The sequence below is a fragment of the Sorex fumeus genome, unplaced genomic scaffold (genome assembly GCF_029834395.1).
Source record: "Sorex fumeus unplaced genomic scaffold, SorFum_2.1 ptg000136l, whole genome shotgun sequence".
NCBI lineage: Eukaryota > Metazoa > Chordata > Mammalia > Eulipotyphla > Soricidae > Sorex > Sorex fumeus.
The window spans coordinates 2,746,939-2,770,977 of NW_026606193.1; the positions used below are offsets into that span (position 1 = coordinate 2,746,939).

At 44.7% G+C, this 24,039-nt stretch overlaps 1 protein-coding gene across 3 annotated transcripts in view; it reads left to right on the top strand.

The window, feature by feature from the left end:
- GRID2 (glutamate ionotropic receptor delta type subunit 2) overlaps positions 1–24,039 on the top strand; it is a 1,415,717-nt gene that overhangs the window by 1,237,088 nt on the left and 154,590 nt on the right. For all 3 annotated transcript variants that reach the window (XM_056106635.1, XM_056106637.1, XM_056106634.1), the window contains one exon: positions 17,322–17,488. In XM_056106635.1, the coding sequence (XP_055962610.1) occupies positions 17,322–17,488 (167 nt within the window). The remainder of the gene's footprint in view (positions 1–17,321; positions 17,489–24,039) is intronic.

The following is a 24,039-nucleotide window of genomic DNA, read 5'->3' on the forward strand; positions in this document are numbered from 1 at the left end:
CCCCCACAAACTCCAGCACCACCATGGAAACTCTTCTACCGGCCTCCCTCCAGAGACCCATAAATAAGTCTCAAAAGAGATCAAAAAGCTTAGTTAATCTCAGACCCGCACATGGCTAAACAGACTGGGGTAAATCAAAGGGAGGGCTGGTTGGCCTGGTGCCTGTCCAAACAGAGCCCCCGGTAGCCGCTTGCTCCCACAACCCAAAACCACCGCCATGGCCTTGGTCAAACTTGAGATGGACCTCACCAAGATATTAATCTGCTGAAGTTCGGGTATGCAGGTTCTGTGACTGAAATCTCCAGGCTTTCCTGGGATCAGGATGGGCTATTGCCCCCCACCTCTCTGTACCTCTAGAAGCCCCGGCAGTCACATGCGAACCCCAAAACCACCACCCAAAACAAAAAAAAAAGCTACTCCAGCTGTTCCTTCCCAATAAGAAATAAGAATATTGAGTGCCTTGAACAAACACAGTGACCTCTTAGGTTCCTGTGTTGCAAACTGTAACACACTAAAGGACAGAGAAAGAGAGAGAGAGAGAGAGAGAGAGAGAGAGAGAGAGAGAGAGGCAGAGACAAAGACAGAGAGAGACAGAGACAGAGAGAGACAGAGACAGAGAGAAAAGTGTCTGCCATTGAGGCAAGCAGGGACTGGGGGCTGTAGGGGGTGATGGTAAAGAAACTGGGGACATTGGTGGTGGGAAATGTACACTGGTGAAGAGATGGGTGTTGGAACATTCATTGTAGGACTGAAATCCTATCATGAATAGCTTTGTAAAGGTGTATTTCACAGTGATTCAATAGAAAAGAAAAGAAAAGAAAAGAAAAGAAAAGAAAAATGGGTGTGTATGAACTTAATAATTACCAATGGTGTCTTTATGCTCAATTGCATAGATATTAAAGGTACTTAAATATTCAGGTTTTCTAGTACAACTATTTTTTTTGCCAGAATATTGAACCAGGCTACCCTGATTCCATCCAAAGAAAATTAAGTTACCCTATTCTTTAAATCACTTTAACACTTAAAACTTCTTTCCAGGTACTTACCATAATATACTTTGTGTTAAAGCAATTTAGTGCTTGGCTTATTCCCGCTTGAGAGTAAAGGGAAATTCAAAGAAATAGGAGTGTAGAGACATTGTAGAGATGGGGAAAATTCCAGCTCTTAGTTTTATCCCAGTGGTGAGAATTCAGCACAGGTCATTGGCGTCTCAGGGCTGATAGAGGACACAGGTATTGAGCGTTGATTGCTACAGAGTCCGACCATCACAGTAGCGTGCTGGTTACCTCAATTTTAGGAACCAGAAGTTCATAATATTGTAGCTAGACCGCATTTTAGATTCTTTTCTCTTCCTTGCCCATGAGTTTCGGATGGAATTACCAGGTGTGCTTTAGACCTGTGTGTTGCAGTCTGCTGCCAAAGAATGTCCTCCCGTTCTTCATCGATTTGCTCGAGCGGTCCCAGTAACGTCTCCATCATGAGACTTGTTGTTACTGTGTCTGGCACATCGAGTACGTCACGGGGAGCTTGCCAGGCTCTGCCGTGTGGGCGAGATACTCTCGGTAGCTTGCCGGGCTCTCCGGGAGGGGCAGGGGAATCGAACCTGGCTCGGCCGGGCTGGCTGCGCACAAGGCAATCGCTGCTATCACTGCAGCCCAAAGAATATATTGGTAAAATATATCGACAACAAATGCTTGTTACAATTTGTAAAGAAGCCACGGGAACAATAGCAGAGCAGACAAGGTGATTGCCTGATGCAGCCAGGTCTGGTTAGACCCTGGGCTCCTCGTACAGACCCCCAAGCACTGCCAGGAGCGACCCATGACTGCAGAGCCAGGAGTAAGCCCTAGCACATCTGCATATGGCCCCAAACCACACAAAATCATAGGAAACATTTATTATCTCACTAAACGGATTGAAAATCTCTATTTTTACTCTGTTGGAAAGTGACTCTAAGTTTTCAGTGATGAGCATTTTCCATACTCATCAATGGCTAGACCATATCCAAGGAAAAATTTATCATACGTTTTAGCAGATTTTAAAAAGTCAGGGATATTTTTAAAGGCTAAAATAATTTGGGTTCCTGTGCCACACTTCCGGGGCATTGCTGCGGGCTATAATAATACGGCTTTAATGGCTCTCTTCTTTAAAATGCATTCATAATGCTTGGTGAGATTAGAATTACTAGAAACTATGTGTAATACTGATGATAATGTTATCATACATTTAAATAAATCTCTGCTAGTTCACAAAGCAGCGGTGACAATGCTAGAATACATTTTTAAGAGCAAATCAATACACACCCCAGTGGGAGAACACTTGAGGATTCTAAAGTCGCTCCGAGGGGATTCGGAATGCCGGAGTGGCTGTTTGGAATAGAATAAAATAGTACAAGGCAAATAGGTTGTCAGAGCAGGCTTTAGGGTCACTTATGTCTCTGTTGCCACACTTACACCCGTGAAGCTAAAAGCAGATATTAAAGCTGGCGCTCGAGGGTGAGGGGTGTGCCCCCCACAAACTGTGTCCCTTTGTCAGAGTATTTTGAGCCGCGGACACTTGAAAAGCAGCAAACTCAGCAAGAGGACTTCCTCTGAACTCCCGTTTGCCTGGAGAGAAATCCTCCAGCAAAGTTCTTGTTAGGAACCCTTTCCTCGGTAGCTCGCAAACGAGAGAATGTCAAGTCTCACCCCGGAGAAGAGCCTGGAAATAATGCCACACACAGATTTTGTCACAAACCCTCCTACTCTCATCGATTCTTCAATATCTCATTCATTTTTATTTACATACAAGTGGTACTACATGGAAAGTATCATGCTAAGAGAAAGGAGTCAGAAAGAGAGGGACAGACATAGGAAGACTGCATTCATCTGGGGAACATAAAGTGACAAAATAGGAGACTAACACCCAAGAATATCCGAGATAAGTTCCAGGAGGTTCACTCCATGGCTTGGAGACCAGCCGCACTCTCTAGGGGAAAAGGCAGCTCAGGTAGAGAAGGGAGCACCAAATAAAGGGTGCTGGGAGGATCCTCCCAGGATGGGAGAAGCATGCTGAAAGTAGACTGTAGACTGAACACGATTGCCACTCGATGCCTCTCTTGCAAACCACAACACCCAATAAGAGAGAGAGAGAGAACAAAAGGGAAGGCCCTGCCACAGAGGCAGTGTGGGATGGGGGGATTGGGGGTGAGAGGGTCACTGGGATCAGTGGTGATGGAGAATGGGCACTGGTGGAGGGAAGGGTACTCGATCATTGTGTAACTGAAACCCAAGCACAAAAATTTGCAACTCTACAACTGTACCTCATGGTGTTTCACTAATAAAACTTAAAAAAAAGGAAAACAGAAATATCTCATTCATTTTTTTTCTAAAATTCATATGTTCTTCCCTTAGCAGCTATACGCCCCTCCCCCCCTTCAGATGGATCGAGTCCTGAATACTAAGCCACCTTTTTGAGTTATGCATCTGTCTTTGGGCGTCCCCCATCTGTCTCTGAAGTGCAGTATGTTGATAAACTTTTGTTATCTTCCTCCTGTTTATCTTAGGAGTCTCAGTGCGGAACTCAGAAAAGCCGAGGAAATAGTTTTCCTTTCATAGCAATGTAAAATATCAGAGAGAAGGAAGAGATAACTATACGGCATCATCTTTTTATGTGTAATTAACGGAGAGGATTTCTGATCAATCCTTTCCTTCTCTGTCATACCAGTACTCTAAAATTTATGAGATTTTGTGTTCGTGTCAAACCTCATGCAGACAAATTGTTCCTGATTGTATTCTTCCTAAAAAAATTATATTCATAAACTGTCAAGACATCAGCATTCAAGATTGTTAGAATACATAGTTCTAGGCACTAAACAGCAAATACTGAAACGGAGTCACTGAGTTAGGGGGGAATCTGGGGTTCAAATCTTTAATACACGCATTCAAGAGTAATTCTGAGGCTCATCTTCCTGGTCACACTTAATGATTTCTTTGGGAAAAGAACTTTATTTCTGTTTTAACAGAATATGGTTTGTTCGGGGTTCACCCCTACCAGAGATGGTATCTACCAAGCTCAGAATAATAGTCTGAAGGTTTGAGACCATAGATTAAACGAACTCTTATTAAATATTTAATGTGGTTTAAGAAAATATATTTAAAAGATAATCATTGTACATGCCAAACATGTATTTATACTGTATTCCTTTGCTCTGATATTTAGATCGTTTTCTAACAATGACTCTTCTGAAACAACCCTTTGCTTCACTCTCATGGAAACTTTGGGCTGGAGCGATAGCACAGCGGTAGGGCATTTGCCTTGCACGAAGCCAACATGGCCGACCCGAGTTCGATTCCTCCGCCCCTCTCGGAGAGCCCGGCAAGCTACCGAGAGTATTCGATATGCCAGACACAGTAACAACAAAGTCTCCAATGGAGACGTTACTGGGCCCGCTTGAGCAAATCGACGATCAACGGGAGGGCCTTTACCTTTACCTTTACCGAGTCCTGGTCTTTCTGTTATGGCCTTCATAGGACACAGTTTTAGAGGCTCTGTTCACTGATGCTCTGGTTTCTTTTGTGGGTGGAGCTCCTGAGTCAGTGCTCACTGGGCCTTAGACACTCAGGTAAGCAGCCTCGGCAGCCTAAGGCCGGGGCTGGTGACGTGACGCTGCTCGGCCCTCAGGGACTAAGGGCCCCTGGGCGCACACCTGCAAACCCAGGCTCTCCGTGCCTACCTCGGGGTGCACACAGCACCCCACACCACCAGGGCTGGGAACTAACAACAGGGCCCGCTGGTGCAGGAAATAAACCCCATCCCAGACCAAGTTATCCCCTCTGCCAACTTCCCTCTTCTCAAGTAAGTTGTTTGCTACTTTACTTCTCCATTTTAACTCTATCTGACTTCTTTGGTATTCTGCGTTTCCAATCGTTAGTTTTCATTAAAAAATTTTTGCTCGTCATTTGTTTTCTTCCATGTAAATTACTGTGACATTTACTTAGAGTGCATTAAGTATCAAATTTTTCATTTTTTTCATTTCATCATCCTGTTATTCGTCGATTGCCTCGAGCAGGCCCCAGTAACGTCTCTTTCATCCTAGCCCTGAGATTATATTCAAGGCTCTTTAGGAGAATGAGACCCATCATTGTTACTGGTATTTGGCATATTGGGTACGACACAGGGAGTTTGCCAGACTCTGCCCTGTGGGCAGCCTACATTCGATAGCCTGCAAGTTTATCCAAAGTAGGAATGAGACAGTAAGATGTCATAAAAAAAAAAAACTCTGATAAGATGTCGCGCGGCCGCGAATGCAGCCGCGCAGTTCCGGGATCTGGATTTTATAGTCTCTGAGTCTTGGCCGCTGATGGGATTACACGGCGCCAGGGGGCCAGGTGGTGGGTGTGACCCCCGCCTACTGGAATTTGGAGGATCTGGGTGGAAGATGCTCGACTCCAATGCGAGTAGGCTTGGAGATCTCGGCCCCGGAACCCGCGTGGCTTTGTCCCTCTGCCAGTACCTTCATGTGTGCGGAGAGTGGTCTCAGCATGGTGGTGGCTGGTCCTGGAGGTCTTCGGCTGCCGGAGCCCTGGTCGGGGCAGGGAGGAAAGCTCAACCCGCTGCCCTCCAAGGGGCCCCGGGAAGGAACACCCAGGCGCGGGGGCAGAAAACTGCACTGTTCTCGTCCGGGATCTGGATTTTATAAAGTATCAAATAATCTGAGAAAAAAACCATCGCTTTCATCGAGCTTATATTCTTTTAGAAAAGTGTTGTATTCTTTCTGGAAACAAGTTCAAGTCTCCTTTAGAAAAATATCGAAGATTTCATTATATCATATCTACTTATTATTTGTTAACTTCAGTCCTAGTTATTTTTAGTGCAAATGGATGTTTTTATTCAAATTATTAGTAATTTATATTGGTATCTAATATAACAGCAATTAATTTTCACATTTCCACGTACAAGAAATTTGTAAAGAACATAGATATTTTTCTCTGGTTCTTCTGGGTTTTATAGGTTTGTTATCAAATAATCGCTCTATCCAAAAAAGCTTGAAATCAGATTTATTTCATAGGTTAAAATGAAGTCAATTATGTTGTGATGAAAGAGAAATCGAGAAGTTCTACATGGAGCTAGAGAAGTTCTATAAAGAAGACCACACCTTCTACAAGATCATTGTGGGTGATTTTAATGCCAAGATAGGACCGAGATCAGCTGAAGAACGTCACATCGGGACCCACGGCCTAGAATGGAACGAACAGGGTGAGAGACTGTCTGAGTTCATCATGTCGACCAAGACCATTCATGGTAACTCACAGTTCCAGAAGGCAGAATCTAAACGATGGACATGGGAGTCTCCCGGTGGACGATTCCACAACGAAATAGACCACATCATATTCAATCAACGGTTTTGCCTGACTGATGTCGCTGTTGTCCCAAAATTTCGAATGGGAACGGACCACCGTCTCCTTCGTGCAAAATTCTACTTCACAGAGCGGGGAGAAAGGGCTGCAAAGTTCAAAAAGAGAACTCCCAGAATGACCACCAACTGGGAACTCTTTGGTACTATTGCGGCAACATGGGAAGATGCCATTGTTGACAACATTGACGAGGAATACGATCTACTGGTTCAGCACCTCCATGATTGTGCGAGGAACGCCAAGAGAGAGATAGCCACAAAAAATCGTCTATCTTCGAAAACTCTTGAGCTAATTCGCCAGCGTGGTTTGGCGCATGCCTAAGGCAACCACAAGCTAACGTCCGAGCTCGCAAAGCAGTGCAGAGATGCGATCAAGGAAGACCTCACGCTCCTCTCTGGAAAGAAAGATGGCGGCCGCACGGGAGCCTTGTGGACAGCAGGCTTGAGCCGGGGGTGGGGGGCGGCAGGGACCTCATGGGAAGGGGGGCTTTGTGGGCCGTCCCCCACGCCCCACCGAGGTTCCCAGCTGCCCCCCACGAGCGGCTCTCTGGCACGGCCACGGCCCCGGAGGCACAAGGACTTAGCACAGAGAACCAGCCGCTTGGAGCAGAAAAGCAAATGGACTTGTGTTAAACCGAGCGCCACCAAGCCTGCCCGGAGGGGAAAGGGCGTTGACCAGCCCGCCCGCTCCTCTCTGGAAAGAAAGATGGCGGCCGCACGGGAGCCTTGTGGAAAGCAGGTTTGAGCCGGGGCTGGCGGGAGCGGCAGGGACCTCATGGGAAGGGGGGCTTTGTGGGCCGTCCCCCACGCCCCACCGAGGTCCCCAGCTGCCCCCCACGAGCGGCTCTCCGGCACGGCCACGACTCCAGGGCACACAAACCAATCTCTTAACTAGCTAACTTTTAATAGAAATTCTTCCAGGGTCAATAAGTAAAATAGCAGAAATTCAAAACATCATTTTATTCTTAAACCAAGTTGTAGAAAGCAAATCATTTCACAACGCTGTTTCAGCATGTCTGATTGTGGGGGGTGGGTCGTAAACTCTAAACAATAATTGTGCATCTTCTATCGAAATAATCTATCTAGTCAAAGTAGATAGAGTATTAACTAGAACTCATCTGCCTCACAAGAATTGGGAGGGGTGGGAGGTGGGGGTCTATTGGGGTTCGGGGTTAAAAATGAGTATTGGTAAAGGGAAATATGTTTGGTATCTACATGACTGAGACCTAAACCCGAAAGCTCTGTAACTTTTCCCACAGTGATCCAATAAATAAATAAATTATAAATAAATAAATAAATAAATAAATATTTGTAAAAATAAAAAAAAAAAGGAAGACCTCAAAGAGAGAAGAGCAGAAGTACTGGTAGATGCGGCAGAAGCCAGGAAAAGTATTCATAACGCCCGCCTGTCCTTCGCCAACTACAAGACCAAGATGACTACCCTCCAACGTCCTGATGGATCCATCCCATCCTCCAGAATGGCAATGGAGAAGATTATCCATGACTTCTACTCAAATCTCATCGATAGCCATGTCCACTTGCCGACATACCAAATTCCACAGGATGGATATGTCGTTCCCAACGTTCTCCCTTCCGAAATCCGACACGCCATTTCGTCAGTAAAGGAACAAACAGCACCTGGCCCAGACAAGGTCAGACCTGAACACCTGAAGAACCTGCTGTCAGTACTCATCAATACACTGGCTCGGCTCTTCACTCGCTACCTGTCTGAATGCAAGGTTCCGTCCAAATGGAAAACCAGCAGGACCGTACTACTGTTCAAGAAGGGAGACATCCATGACATTGGCAACTAACGCCCGATCTGCCTATTGTCTGTCATCTACAAGTTGTTCACTCGAGTCATCCTAAATAGGATTGGCAGAACACTAGATAAAGGACAACCATGTGAGCAAGCCGGGTTCCGCAAAGGTTTCAGCACCATCGACCATATCCACACGATAACCAAACTCATTGAGGTTTCTCCGGAGTTCAAGATGCCGCTCTGTTTAACGTTCATTGAATTAAAGAAGGCCTTTGATTCTGTTGAGACGGAAGCGGTCATTGAAGCCCTAGCCAATCAGGGCATTCAAGCCCAATATATCAGGATCCTCCGTGAGCTGTATTGCGGATTCACTACCAGGATCTTACCATTCTACAAAGTGATTGTTGATGTCAAGAGAGGGGTGCGGCAGGGTGATACCATTTCACCGAAACTCTTCAGTACCACCCTCGAGAACATCATGCGATGACTGGAATGGGAAGGAATGGGAGTGAAGATAGATGGTCGGCAACTACACCACCTCAGCTTTGCTGATGACATCGTTCTAATAACACCAAACATCAGCCAAGCGGCACAAATGCTGGCCGACTTTGACCGTGAGTGTGGAAAGGTAGGACTACAGCTGAATCTTACGAAGACAATGTTTATGAGAAACAGCCTTGTTCCTGACGCCCCATTCACTCTCAACGGAACGACCATCTCCGAATGCAACAGCTATGTGTACCTAGGTCGAGAGGTCAACATGACAAATGACCTGGCACCCGAGCTGCGCAGGAGGAAGAGAGAGGCTTGGAACGCCTTCAAGAACGTCGAAGAAATAGCTAAGAGGACGAAGAACCTCCGGCTCCGGGCACATCTCTTTGATTCCACTGTTCTTCCTGCATTAACATATGCCTCAGAGACCTGGGCCCTATGCAAACAAGATGAGAACGCTATTCAGGTCTCCCAAAGAAGAATAGAAAGAGCTATGCTTGGAATATCACGTTTCACTCAAATGAGAGAAAGAATCCGGAGTTCTGACATCCGTCAACTATCAAGAATCAGGGACGCTGTCTCATTTGCCAAGGTGTCGAAAATCAGATGGGCTGGTCACGTAATGAGATTTAAAGACGACCGCTGGACTAGAGCTGTTACCGACTGGATTCCACGGGATGTCAAAAGACCGCGTGGCCGCCCACCTACCAGATGGTCAGACTTCTTCGTCAAGATCATGAATGATCGATTTGAGGCCCTTCATGTTCCCAGAGCGAACAGATGCCATTGGGTTACACTAGCATGTGACAGGGACAAATGGAGACATAACTGGCACCCGCTCGAGCAAATGGACGACTAATGGGGAGTTAAGTGATTAAGTGATTAAGTGATGTTGTGTGTAGAGAGTAATATCAGGTACCATTTTCTTAACTTTGATGATAATGACATTGATGTTTCAATTTCTTATACATTTGCTGCTTGGTTTATACCACACGAAGAAAGAATGTTTTATTCCTAGGGTTTTTTTTATACAAAATGGTTTTTATTTTTTCTAGTGTCTTTCTATTAAAAGATTATTTATTTTTTCTCATAAAACATCATTTAAAAGATATGTTATCTTTGCAGCAATACTAATATTGAAATAGCATTGGTTTTCTCTGTTTTAAAATGCCAGGGTATTCTTTTAATATGCCATTAAAGTCATTTTCCTGATACTTTTGGAGAACAATGCAGAAATAGTTGAACTTTTCTCATATTTTAATACTGAGGTGTTGATTTAGCCGAAGAGAAGGACTACATGGAGGGCGGGATCCACAGATCCCGAAGGAAAAAAAAAAACAAAACAGGTTCCAAAAAGAGCCGAGATCATCGGGAAGTCCCAGATGGGGTAGGTACCGCATCCCGCCTCCCCCAGATGGAACTCCGGTGACCAGAAACCTCTACAAGCACAGCTCGAGTATGCGGGAACTAGGACTTTTCCTCAAAAATGCCCGGACTACACCTCCCAGGTAACCTCAGATTCCGGAAGTCACGCCCACAGCCCGCCCCCCAGCGCCATCTTGACAGCATTTAGCCGAAGAGAAGGACTACATGGAGGGCGGGATCCACAGATCCCGAAGGAAAAAAAAAAAAACAGGTTCCAAAAAGAGCCGAGATCATCGGGAAGTCCCAGATGGGGTAGGTACCGCATCCCGCCTCCCCCAGATGGAACCCTGGTGACCAGAAGCCTCTACAAGCACAGCTCGAGTATGCGGGAACTAGGACTTTTCCTCAAAACCTTGCGGCCGCTTACGCGGCCGTGCGACATCTCTCTATATACAAAGTGATCCATGGGAAGTAAACCACCTAACGTTTCTCTCTGAAAATCATAGTTAAGCTTTGAGCACGGCCACAGCCCCAGAAACACAAGTACTTAATGCATAACCCAGCAGCTTGGAGCAGAAAAGTGAACGGGTTATGTGTTAACCCAGGCCATCAAGTCTGACAGAGGGGAAAGGGTGTTGGTCCCTTCCGCCCTCCTCCCTCTGGAAAGAAAGGTGGCGGCCACATGGGAGCCTTGTGGACAGCAGGTATGAGCCGGGGGTGTGGGGGCGACTAAAACCTCATGGGAAGGGGGGCGTTCCGGTCCGTCCTTCACGCCCTACCGAGGCCACCAGTTGCCCCCCACGAGCGGCTCTACAGCACGGCCACAGCCCCAGAAGCACAAGGACTTAATGCAGAACCCAACATCTTGGAGCAGAAAAGTGAACGGACTATGCGTTAATCCAGGCCATCAAATCTGCTGGAGGGGAAAGGGTGTTGCCCCATTCACCCTCTCCTCTCTGGAAAGAAAGATGGCGGCCACATGGGAGCCTTGTGGACAGCAGGCATGAGCCGGGAGAGCGGGGGCGACTAAAACCTCATGGGAAGGGGGGCATTCCGGTCCGTCCTTCACGCCCTACCGAGGCCACCAGTTGCCCCCCACGAGCGGCTCTACAGCACGGCCACAGCCCCAGAAACACAAGGATTTAATGCAGAACCCAACAGCTTGGAGCAGAAAAGTGAACGGACTATGCGTTAATCCAAGCCATCAAATCTGCTGGAGGGGAAAGGGTGTTGCCCCATTCGCCCTCTCCTCTCTGGAAAGAAAGGTGGCGGCCACATGGGAGCCTTGTGGACAGCAGGCATGAGCCGGGGGAGCGGGGCAACTAAAACCTCATGGGAAGGGGGGCGTTCCGGTCCGTCCTTCACGCCCTACCGAGGTCACCAGTTGCCCCCCACGAATGGCTCTCCAGCACGGCCACAGCCCCAGAAGCACAAGGACTTAATGCAGAACCCAGCAGCTTGGAGCAGAAAAGTGAAAGGACTATGCGTTAATCCAGGCCATCATGTCTGCCCGGAGGGGAAAGGGTGTTGGTCCCGTCCGCCCTCCTCCCTCTGGAAAGAAAGGTGGCGGCCACATGGGAGCCTTGTGGACAGCAGGTATGAGCCGGGGGTGTGGGGGCGACTAAAACCTCATGGGAAGGGGGGCGTTCTGGTCCGTCCTTCACGCCCTACCGAGGCCACCAGTTGCCCCCCACGAGCAGCTCTACAGCACGGCCACAGCCCCAGAAACACAAGGATTTAATGCAGAACCCAACAGCTTGGAGCAGAAAAGTGAATGGACTGTGCGTTAATCCAGGCCATCAAATCTGCTGGAGGGGAAAGGGTGTTGCCCCATTCGCCCTCTCCTCTCTGGAAAGAAAGATGGCGGCCACATGGGAGCCTTGTGGACAGCAGGCATGAGCCGGGGGTGTGGGGGCGACTAAAACCTCATGGGAAGGGGGGCATTCCGGTCCGTCCTTCACACCCTACCGAGGTCACCAGTTGCCCCCCACGAATGGCTCTCCAGCACGGCCACAGCCCCAGAAGCACAAGGACTTAATGCAGAACCCAGCAGCTTGGAGCAGAAAAGTGAAAGGACTATGCGTTAATCCAGGCCATCATGTCTGCCCGGAGGGGAAAGGGTGTTGGTCCCTTCCGCCCTCCTCCCTCTGGAAAGAAAGGTGGCGGCCACATGGGAGCCTTGTGGACAGCAGGTATGAGCCGGGGGTGTGGGGGCGACTAAAACCTCATGGGAAGGGGGGTGTTCCGGTCCGTCCTTCACGCCCTACCGAGGTCACCAGTTGCCCCCCACGAATGGCTCTCCAGCACGGCCACAGCCCCAGAAGCACAGGGACTTAATGCAGAACCTGGCAGCTTGGAGCAGCAAAGTGAAAGGACTATGCGTTAATCCAGGCCATCAGGTCTGTCCGGAGGGGAAAGGGTGTTGCCCCAGTCGCCTTCTCCTCTCTGGAAAGAAAGATGGCGGCCACATGGGAGCTTTGTGGACAGCAGGTATGAGCCGGGGATGTGGGGGCGACTAAAACCTCATGGGAAGGGGGGCGTTCTGGTCCGTCCTTCACGCCCTACCGAGGTCACCAGTTGCCCCCCGCGAGCGGCTCTCCAGCACGGCCAAGGCCCCAGAAGCACAAGGACTTAATGCAGAACCCGGCAGCTTGGAGCAGAAAAGTGAACGGACTATGCGTTAATCCAGGCCATCAGGTCTGTCTGGAGGGGAAAGGGTGTTGCTCCAGTCGCCTTCTCCTCTCTGGAAAGAAAGATGGCGGCCGCATGGGAGCCTTGTGGACAGCAGGTATGAGCCGGGGGACTGGGGGCGACTAAAACCTCATGGGAAGGGGGGCGTTTCGGTCCGCCCTTCACGCCCTACCGAGGCCACCAGTTGCCCCCCACTAGCGGCTCTCCAGCACGGCCATGACTCCAGAGCACAGAAACCAATTTCTTAACTATCTGACTTTCAGTAGAAATACTTCCAGGGTCAATAAGTAAAATAGCAGAAATCCAAAACCAACATTTAATTCTTGAACCCAGCTGTAGAAAGCAAATCACGTCACAATGCTTTTTCAGCATGTCTGATTTGGGGGGGGGGGTGGTAAACTCTAAATAATAGTGGTGAACCTTTTATTGAAACAATGAATCTAATCAAAACAGATAGAGTGTTAACTAGAATTCATCTGCCCCACAGGGACTGGGAGGGGTGGGGGGTGGGGTTTTATTGGGGTTCTTCATGGTAAAAAAAAAAGTATTGGTAAAGGGAAATGTGTTTGATATTTGCATGACTGAGACCTAAACCTGAAAGCTTTGTAACCTTTCCCAAAGTGATTCAATAAATTAAAAAAAAAATACTGAGGTGTTATTAGTTATTTCTCTGTGCTAGAGAAGTTTTTGTTCATTGTTGTGAAAATTTCGTGATTTCTCTTCTTGCAGGAATGATAAGCTGTTGATGTATAAATGTTACTTCCATAGAATTATGCATAAAGTTCTTTATAACATATTTCTAAGTGTTTTCTAACTTTAATTGCCAAAATAAATGTATAAATATTTAAAGGCAGTAATTTAGCTCGATGCTTTATGCACACATTGGAAAATGATCATTTGAATAGGCTAATTAAAATATACTTCAGCCACCTCAGATACTTTATTTTGTTATGAAAATACTTATAATCATCCTTTTTTAAATTTTTTTAAAATTTATAGAGGAGTTCACAATATTTGATTACGTTTAATAATCAAACACCGATCCCACCACCAAGACACCTTCCCACTGTAAGAGATCTGTAAGTTGATGTCTCCTTGAGAACGTTTATTTCTTTTCTTTTGGATATAAATCCCAAAGTGGAATTATTGGAGCATATAATAGTCTTATTTCTCTTATATTGAAGAATGTCTATGGCATCAAGCCAGTTTATTTCCCTATACATGAGTTCCCTATTCTCTACATCCTTGCAAATCTTCATGATTGTGTATCTTTTTGCCAGTAGCTAATAGAACAAGTGGGAGGACATAAATGACTTTAGCTCTGATTTGCATTCCCCTCATTATTAGTGATGTTAATATCACTATGTCACTTTCCATGTATGTTTGGCCTATCAGATGTTTTCTTTTAAGAAATGACCTGGCCCGTTTTTTTAGGGGGGGTGTTTTATATTGAGGGGGGCTATTCCTGGCTGTGCTCTGGTTCTGGTGCTCAGATTCACTGCTCAGAGGTACTAGGGAACCAGGTGATATGTTCGGAAGGTTGAACCCAGGCCAGCTGGTACAAGGACCTGACCCAATGTACTCTCCATCCCCATCATCTGTAATCATTTTGTTATTGCTTTTGATATTAAATTGTCGAATTTCTTGCATATTTTTAGTAAATCCTTACATGAGACATGGCTTACGATTTTTTGGCTTTGTAGCTTGCTTTTTTATTCATTCACTTTTTATGCAGAAGCTTTTTAATTGGATACATTCCCATTAGTCTATTTTTCCTTTTGTTGTCTGTGATTTTGTTTCTGGTCATAATCCAAAATGTTTTACCCAGGTCAATAACAAGATGCTTTCCCCTATAAATTCTTCTAGGATTTTTTCTGTTTTTAGGTCGTATGCTTTAGTTTTAATCCATTATAGGTTGATTTTTATATAGTATGATCAAGGAGAGCCATTCTTCTGTACGGGGAGGTCTGGTTTTCCCAACGTGATTTGTTAAAAAGATTATTCTCTCCCCGTTGTGGCACCTTTCAAGATTGGTTGACCCAAAATGACAGATTTATTTGTAGGATCTCTATCCTGTCCCACTGCTCAGTGTATTTGTTTTTATGTCCATTTCTTATTGCTTTTATGTAATTTTTATTGGGCTTGAAATGGTTCATAAAATCATCTGCCTCAGACACACAGTATTATACTTTACTGTCTGCACACACTATGTTGTGTTCTCCTTCCAACGAACAGTGATCACCACCTCCCTTCCCTCCTCACTCCCTCTCTGGTAATCTACGATCTGTTCTCTGCATCTGTTTCTTTTTGTTTGTCTTCACTTGTCTTGTTTCTTCATATTGCCTATATAAGCAAAAATCATATAGTATTTCTTTTTCTCTTAATTCACTTCAGATAATATCCTCAAACTTCATTCTTTTTCATCACAAGTGACAAGATTTTATTATCTTTATGATTTGCTTGATTACTAAAATTTTGTAACATATTGTCTTCAAATTATCTTACAACATACAAAACATGATACCTTTTGTATTTTCTTCTCCGTAAAAATTTCTTTGGTTGGTTTTTGTCATTTAGAATTTTAGGGTTACACTATCCATTTACATATGGAATTTTCATTGGAGTTTTTCTAGTGATTGCAATGGAATCTGTCTTTCACTTTGGGGAATATGGATATTCTAAACAATATTAATCTTTTGTGTAAAAGCATGAGATATATTTTTATTTATTTGCATCTTCTTTCATTTCTTTTATCACTGCTTTTCTTTTATCATTTCTTTTACAGAATGAAAATGTTTTGCCTCTGTGGCTAAATTTCTTTCTCGGTGTTTCGTTGTGGTTCTTTCTTTTTTTGTACTATAAATGAATTTTTTTCATTTCCTTTTAAGTAGTTCACTAAATATAGGGATGTCATAGCTCATATGTTGATTTTAGATTACTGCAATTTTACTGAATTCCTTATTAGTTCAAACAATTGTTCTAAGTCTTTGGAGTTTTCTTCATATATAATCATGTCCTGTGCAAGAACAAATAATTTATTTTTGTTTTGGATGCCTTTATTTATTTGTGTTATCTAATTGCTTTGACTAAAACTTATAATACTGTGTTAGAGGAAATCGTCAGAGTAAACATCCTTGTCTTTGCCTTCATACATCTGATGTCCAATCCTCAGGGCTGCTGCTAAGGCAACAGCAGGACCGTAGTTAACCTTTCTAGTGACTAGAGTGGAGCGTCATTCTAGAACCATCTTTCCCCTGTTCATGAATGCCACGTCTCTTGCAACCGGGATTATAAGGCTCCCCGCTTTTGTTGTGGAAGGTTGTCAAATTGTTATTCAAATATTTGACTTAAGTGGAGGACCATGGAGAGGATCATGCTAAGTGAAATGAGTCAGAAAGAGGGGGACAGACATAGAAGAACTGCACTCATTTGTGGAGTATAAAATAACATAATATGAGACTGACACCCAAGGACAGCAAGGGCCATGAAGATTGCTCCATAGTTGGAAGTCTGACTCATGATATGGGGGAGAAGGCAGCTGGGATGGGGAATGGACCACTAAGTCAGTGATGGTTTGAGGGATCGCTCGGGATGAGAGATGTGTGCTGAAAGTAGATAAAGGACCAAATGTGATAACCTCTCAGCATCTGTATTGCAAACCATAATGCCCAAAAGTAGAGAGAGAGTATGTGGGAAATTGTCTGCCATAGAGGCAAGGGGAGGGTAGGAGAGGGGGGGTATACTGAGGATATTGATGGTGAGGAGTGCGCAGTGGTGGAGAGATGGGTATTTGATCTTTGTATGATTGAAACTCAAACATGAAAGCTTATAAGTGTATATCATGGGATTCAATAAAAAAAAGGTTGACTTAATTATTAGCTCTGCTCATTTTACAAGTTCCTTATACTTTTAAATAATCATTTTCTAAATTCACTTTGTTTATTTGTTATCAATGTGGTTTACATGCCTAATGATCTGGTGGAGCCAACATTTTGCTAACAAACCCAGAATCGAAACTTTCAGCATCTCTAAAGATGACTCCGGTTATGAAAGTTATCAAATTTAGAGAAACTCAAAGATATAGCTTTCTTTCTTGGTCAGATGATGTTACTACTCATGGTCAGTACACTAAAAGAAAGTTGTTTTAAAACATAGGGTATTTGATCACTGTATAATTGAAACCCAAGCACAAAAATTTGTAAGTCTACAACTGTACCCCATGGTATCTCACTAATAAAAACTTAAAAAAAAAAAACCATAGTTCACTGGGCCAAAGTCACAGTGCAGCAGGTAGAGTGTAGCCTCAGACACCGTGGACCCAGGTTCAACTCCCAACACCCCTTATGGTCCCACAAGCTGCCATAAGTGATCCTGAGCACGGCCAAAGCAAAAGAAGAAAAAGAATAGCTGATGCTCTAACTTTATCACATTTCCAGAGAAGAACAATAAATGAACCGAAAGTCAAATTCTCATCCACAAAAGCATTCAGTTCCAAATATAGACTGAAGATTTTTCTCCCCAATTAAATCTACACCATTGTCATTTTTGTATCCTCGCTCTACAACTTAAACTTATAACCTTAATCCTGTTTTCTTTCTGTTCTCCATACTTTCCCAGGTCAAATATGGAAATTATGCTTTTGTTTGGGACGCAGCTGTCCTGGAGTATGTGGCTATCAATGACCCCGATTGTTCTTTCTACACCATTGGAAATACCGTAGCAGACCGGGGATACGGAATCGCGTTGCAACACGGCAGCCCTTACCGAGATGTTTTTTCGCAAAGGTAAGATCTGCGTATGGTCCAAATAAGGAACACGGGAATATAGAAAAAGAGAAACCGCGCGGTTACCCAATTGCATTGGTTTTGTCTAAAGAATCATACGCACAACTCAAACGGAGTTCTTAGTGACTTCTCAAGAGGACAATCATCGCCTGCTTACAGCACAGAGTGAAGTCTTGCTTTCCTACAAAAAAAAAAAAATATAAGCTGCATGTAACTGGTTTTACACTCAAAGGTGACATACAAAAGTTTGTGTTAACAATCTCCTGAGGACCTCATTGAGTGGGTTCGTCCCTGAATATTGGGAATAATAGGTCTCATAAAATCAGCAAACCTAACCATGTAGAAAAATACCAAAACTGTATAATAAACCCTTGAAACAAATTTAAGTTCTAACAGATATGGCAGTAGGAATGTTTCTAATTGGAAGAATTTTGGTCTTAGGAAGGTGGGTTTATTTTGGAATGGGCATACTCTGAGCACTCTTTGAATGTTTGCATAGAAATCTCCAATGTCTGTGAGGTTGGAGTTATCTAACAGCCTTGAGGAGGCAACTTGCCCCCCCCTCCCCGGGGCCCCTCCACGTGTGTGTGCTTAGACTTGCGCTGATTCTCTGCTGGTTCCACACTGGCTCCTGGGCACCCCAAGCCTCCACGTCCAGGCTGCCCAGTTGCTACTTCTTTTTCTTTAAAAAAAATTCTTTTATTTTATAAAGTAGTTCACAATATTTGATTACATTTAATATTCAAACGCCAATCCCACCACCATCACACCCACTATATTTCGGGTGTTTCCATCCCAAACCCCAATCCCTGCCCCCAAGTAGAGCTGAAATAATATATTTTATATTGTTTGTTATGAAAAACCACTGAAAATGCTCCCCAAAAGTCTCCTTAGAGGAAAGAGTGTGGAGATTTTTGTATTTCACCCAGTGGCCATTAAGCCTTTCTATAAGAGATCACTAATAATCACTAATGTTGTTAAAGGTTGAGCCTTGTGTGCTTTTTATATATGTCACTGTCACTCTCACTGTCTGTCCTCCTGTTGTTCATCGATTTGCTCGTGGGCCCAGTAACGTCTCCATTGTGAGACTTGTTACTGTGTTTGGCATATCGAATATGTCACGGGGAGTTTGCCAGGCTTTTCCATGCCTGGCAAAAAAATGTACATTTTCCCTCTAATTGGTTGCCTCCTACTTTGAACCCCATCAAGTGTGGTGCGGTACTCTCGCAGTTCGGGAAGGGCGTGTGGTATGAAGTATGCTGAATAGGTTCACTTGTGGGTGGGAAGTGGCCATGAGCATGGTGGCAGTTGGGTTGTGGAAGCTTTCAGCTACCAGGGTTGGGTCCCTGAGGGCGGGGAGGGCTCTCACCCAACCCTTCTGGGGCACCCCGAGTGAAACACCTGGCGGGTCCAGCGGCATGGCTGTGTCAAGTGTCATGTTGCTCCTTTCTGGGGGGGGGGAAGGATGTGCCGGCACTGCTCTGCCACTCACGTCCAGGTTGTCTGTGCCGATGCTCTGTCATCTGTCCCTGGGATGGTCCTGCCCAGATCTCCAGTGTCCGCATGGCCCCTCTGCTTTCCTCGGTTCTCGCCAGGCCCTAAGCTGTGGGAGAGGAGAGTGAGACCCTCTGCCCTGCTGTGGGCTCGGGCATGGGTGTGGGCATGAGAAGCACTTCCCCAGGGCCGGTGGGCCTGGGGGCTAGAAAGGGCTGACCAGCTAGGGCCACCCTTAAGTGGCCCTTACCATTTACACCCAGACACCATTATTCATTTTCATACCTTTCGGCCCAGTGAGATTTCAAGTGAGTAATTGAGTCAGATTACCTGGTGCCTTTCTTTCCACTCCCATGTGAACATTGGGCTGGAGCGATAGCACAGCGGGTAGGGCGTTCGCCTTACACGCGGCCAACATGGCCAACCCGAGTTCGATTCCTCCGCCCCTCTCGGAGAGCCCGGCAAGCTACCGAGAGTATTCGATATGCCAGACACAGTAACAACAAAGTCTCCAATGGAGACGTTACTGGGCCCGCTCGAGCAAATCGACGATCAACGGGAGGGCCTTTACCTTTACCTTATGTGAACATTATTGCTATCACAGTATAAATGACTAGGATGACACTTGGGAGGGGAGAGGCTTTTAAAGAAGTCATACACACCCTCACATCATGACTTCATGCTCTGTCATTTAAGAATGGTTACTGAGAAGGACAGGGAAAGACAGGAACTGGGTGTGGGGAGTAAGAAGAAGTGATAGGAGGTCGCCGGGGCAGAGGCCTTCGCCATGTTGGTTGGGTAGAGTGTGGCATACGGGTGTGTCTCACCCACAGAGCCAATGGCACTGAAGTCAGTCAAGGAGCAGACGGGGTGGGGGGAGGGAGGGGAAGTGGGAAGGTACGTCTATGTCTCACTGGACAATAATAGACCATTTGGTTTATATTCTGTTTCTACCTGTTATCTAAAAACTCATGTCAGACCTAGAGAGAAATTCTAGATGGTACCAAACTTCCAAATTTTAAACGATCATAACTGCATATCCCCATATTTTGGGATAAGAGAAATCAACTACTAAAGGACAGTTGAGGGGTCTAGTTGGAAATATAAGATCTATGCACATCAAACAGGGACTATAAAGAATTTTCTTTTAACATGTGTCATACACGTGTGTGTATGATTATTATTTCTATTGTTTTAATTATACATTTGAGACATTTAGAGAATTGGATACCGCACAGAATAGAATAGTAATCAAAATAAATTAAAGATGTCTAGGGGTCAGACTTTTTTTTTAGAAAACAATACCTTTATTGTAGATCTTACCTTTACGTATGCATAGAATGAGTCTAAATATCTTTTTATATTCCTTAATCTCCTTGATTTGATGACACAATAAATATATTGAGTTATTTTAGAGGAATCTGAGTTTGATCTGAGTTTCCTTAGCCTCATCATACTACTTTTTTCTGTACCCCTTCTAAGATTCAGTCATTTCTGATCATTTTTTTTCTTTGTTACAGTTTTTTAATAATATTAAAGCCACGTGATTTCTATGATTTACAAAATATTCATATTTGGGTTTTAAAAATACTATGCTCCGCATCAATTCCACCACCCGTGTCTCCCAGGCTCTCTCCCCACCAAACCCGCCAGTCCCCAGCCTGCCATATTTATCAGTTTGTTGAAGTTTGCATCTGGCGTTTTTCCTGCTGCTGATGCTGTGTTTCAGACATTTAGCTGTACCCTCCTTTACAGCACCGATGGGCACAGATTCTCATTGCATCCTGTCTAAATCCACCCCCCCCCCTTCAATATCTTTCTTTCTCTCCCCACTATGCTCAGAGGTGAAGGGTGATCCAGGCATCGCTTTTACCACATCTCATTTCCTCATCCAGTTATTCTCTATACCGCATGCACATGAGGTCACCCTGTGTCTGTCCTCCTTCTGACTTACGTCACTTAACGTGATATCCACCACTTCCATCGTGTTGCAGTGAACTGCATGATTTCATCCATCCTTACGGCTCTGTAGTTTTCCATTTTGTGTGTGCGCCACATCTCCATATCTACTTCTCTGCCATCATCCTCGTCTCTTGATGCACATCTTTTTTTTCTGTTCTTTTTTTTTAATTCTACAAAGTAGTTCACAATATTTGATTACGTATAGTATTCCAACACCAATCCCACCACTATTACACCTTCCTACCTCCAAATTTGGGATGTTTCCTTCTCAAGTCCCAATCCCTGTCCCAAAGCACAGTCAAACAAATATATTTTGTATTGTCTGTTATGAAGAACCGCTGGAAATGCTTGCAAAAAAGTATTTATATAGGAAACAGTGTGAACATCGTATAACATCGTATTTCACCCAGGGACCATTGAGCCCTTCTATAAGAGATCTTGAATATATTGTTAAAGGTTGAGCCTTGTGTGCTTATCTGTGCATATATATGCTGGAGCGATAGCACAGCGGGTAGGGCGTTTGCCTTGCGTGTAGCCAACATGGCTGACCCGAGTTCGATTCCTCCGCCCCTCTCGGAGTGCCCCGCAAGCTACTGAGAGTATCTCGCCCGCACAGCAAAGCCTGGCAAGCTACCCGTGGCGTATTGAATATACCAACACAGTAACAACAAAGTCTCACAATGGAGACGTTACTGGGCCCGCTCGAGCCAATCGATGAACAACAGGACAGTGACAGTGACAGTGACATATGTAAAAAATATATATCTATATTTCCCTCTAAGATTGGTTGCCTCCTACTTTGAAACCCATCCAATGTGGTGCGGTACTCTTGGAGTATGGGTGGTGTGAGTTCTGAGATACCCAGGAATAGGTTCACTCATGGGTGAGGCTCGGCCCAAACTTGTGGAGAGCAGCCATGAGTGTGGCGGTGGTTGAGTTCTGGAGATTTTTGGCTGTGGGGGCGGGTCCCTTGGGGTGGGGAGGGGCTTCACCCTACCCCTCCAGGGCACCCTGAGTGAGACAGCCTGGCGTGGGTCCCGCAGCATGGTTATGGTGAGTGCCATGTTATGCTCCCTTCCGGGAGAGAAGGACATGCGACTTGGGATGGTGGAGATGCACATCCTTGATACCACATATCATGATCCACTTCTCTTTGTGATCCATCTAGGCTGATTACATACACTAGCTTTGACACTGAGTGCTCCAATTAATAATGGTGTCCACGTGCCTTTTTGAATGAATGGAGAGGTCGGTCTTAACCTCGCATGTGGCTGATCAGTGTCAATCCCTCGATCCCTATATGCTCCCCAACTCCCCCAGGAGTCATCCTTGCATACGGAGCCAGAATTCTGCCCTGAGCACTGTTGGGTATGGCTCCCACAAAATAAAAAGAGGAGTTTTATTTTTATCACAATTTATCTTGCAATATGTAATTAGATCAGAAGGCAAGAAAAATAGACACAGCCTTGTCTTCCTTTCTTTCCAGCTCCTGTTTTTAGAACTTCTACATTCTTCTTACCATAATGGAGATAGGAAACATGCCTTTACCACGGAAGCATAGCGTGTAAGCTTGTTTATTCCCTAACAAGAATGAGGCATTTCCCAAGTAATTTATTCCCTTTTAAGGAAAAAAAATGCAGCCCTCGCTGATTTACCCATTGAGGAGTTCTAAATTCAGACCCCAAATAGCTTAAGTTCTGTACTCCTCTGATGGGAAGGATCTTTCTCCTTGGTGTTTATAAACAGAAGTTAAACAATTGGCTTCCCTTTAAATGTAAAAACACATAATATTGATTGAAATACATGATCAAACAATGTACTGCAAGGCATAAAGGAGATCAGTGAGAAGTAGAATAGAAAATATTTGATCATATTTGAACTAGAAGACTTCACAGCAAAATAGAGTTTGACTAGGAGGATATTGAAGAGAAGCGAAAACTGGTGAAAGGATTGATGTTGGAACATTGACACCTATGAAAATAATGAATAACTCCGTTGACCAGTGTTCATGAATAACCCCGTTGACCAGTGTTCATGATGACTCAATTTAAAAATTCTAGAAATAAAATAATTAGGATATGGGTGCAGATACAAAGACCAGAAAACAGGAGATTATAGAAATGAAAACAGCCAACAGATGTAGATCAGAGAAAGAAAACATTTGGACAGAATATTGGCAGGGAGTAGAGGTAGACAAGTTAAAACTGAATGTGATAGACCAGAATGTTTGTTAGAAGACTTTTATTAATCATTAATTATGCCAATCACTCGATATGCTTCAGATGATATGTGCACAACTGTGAACTGAGCATTTTGTAAATCAGAGAATGCTGAGGCTGAGAATTAAGTATCTTATCAAAACCACTCACGGGGGTGGAGAAACAGTGTGGGGTTGGGGTGTTTACTGGCCAACTCTGCTTCCATCCAGGGTCTCTGCCACAGTGAACCCTAAGCAGGAGCTGGGTGTAATCCCTCAGAACACAGGGTGTGTTCCAAAAACCAAAACAAACCAAAAAAATGACTTACCTTGGACTAGTCGGGCTAGACTCAAACCCAGACTGGATCCTAAACTGGGTAGGGTATTCCTGGAGAAGGACTCCTGGTCAAGTGTTGACTCCGCTGATTTATAATACTATTCGCAATAGGGTCTCATGCAGACAGCGTTCCAGCACCACCCCCTCAACCAACTCACTGTTTTGATATCTCCCCTTTCATCTCCGATTTCGTTTATTAGAGTCCTCTCCCTTTGTGAGTCTGGCTAATGGTTTGTCGATCTTCTTTATTCTTCCAGAGAGCCGGGTATTGGTTTCATTGATTGAGAAATGCTTCTCTGTTTCAGTTCATTGATTTCTACTCTAAGTTTTATTATTTCCTTCCTTCTGCTGGCATGGGTTTCCTTTGTTGGTCTTTTGCTACCTTCTTAAGCTGTGTGTTAGGTTTCATTTGGCCCTTCCTTGCTTTCTAGTGAATGCCTGCATTGCTATGAATTTCCCTCTGACCACTACTTTTTTTCTATGTCCCTCCCATATGTTTTGATCATTTCATTCCAGTTCTGGTAATCTTCATTCTCATTTGTTTCCACGAATCTTTTGATT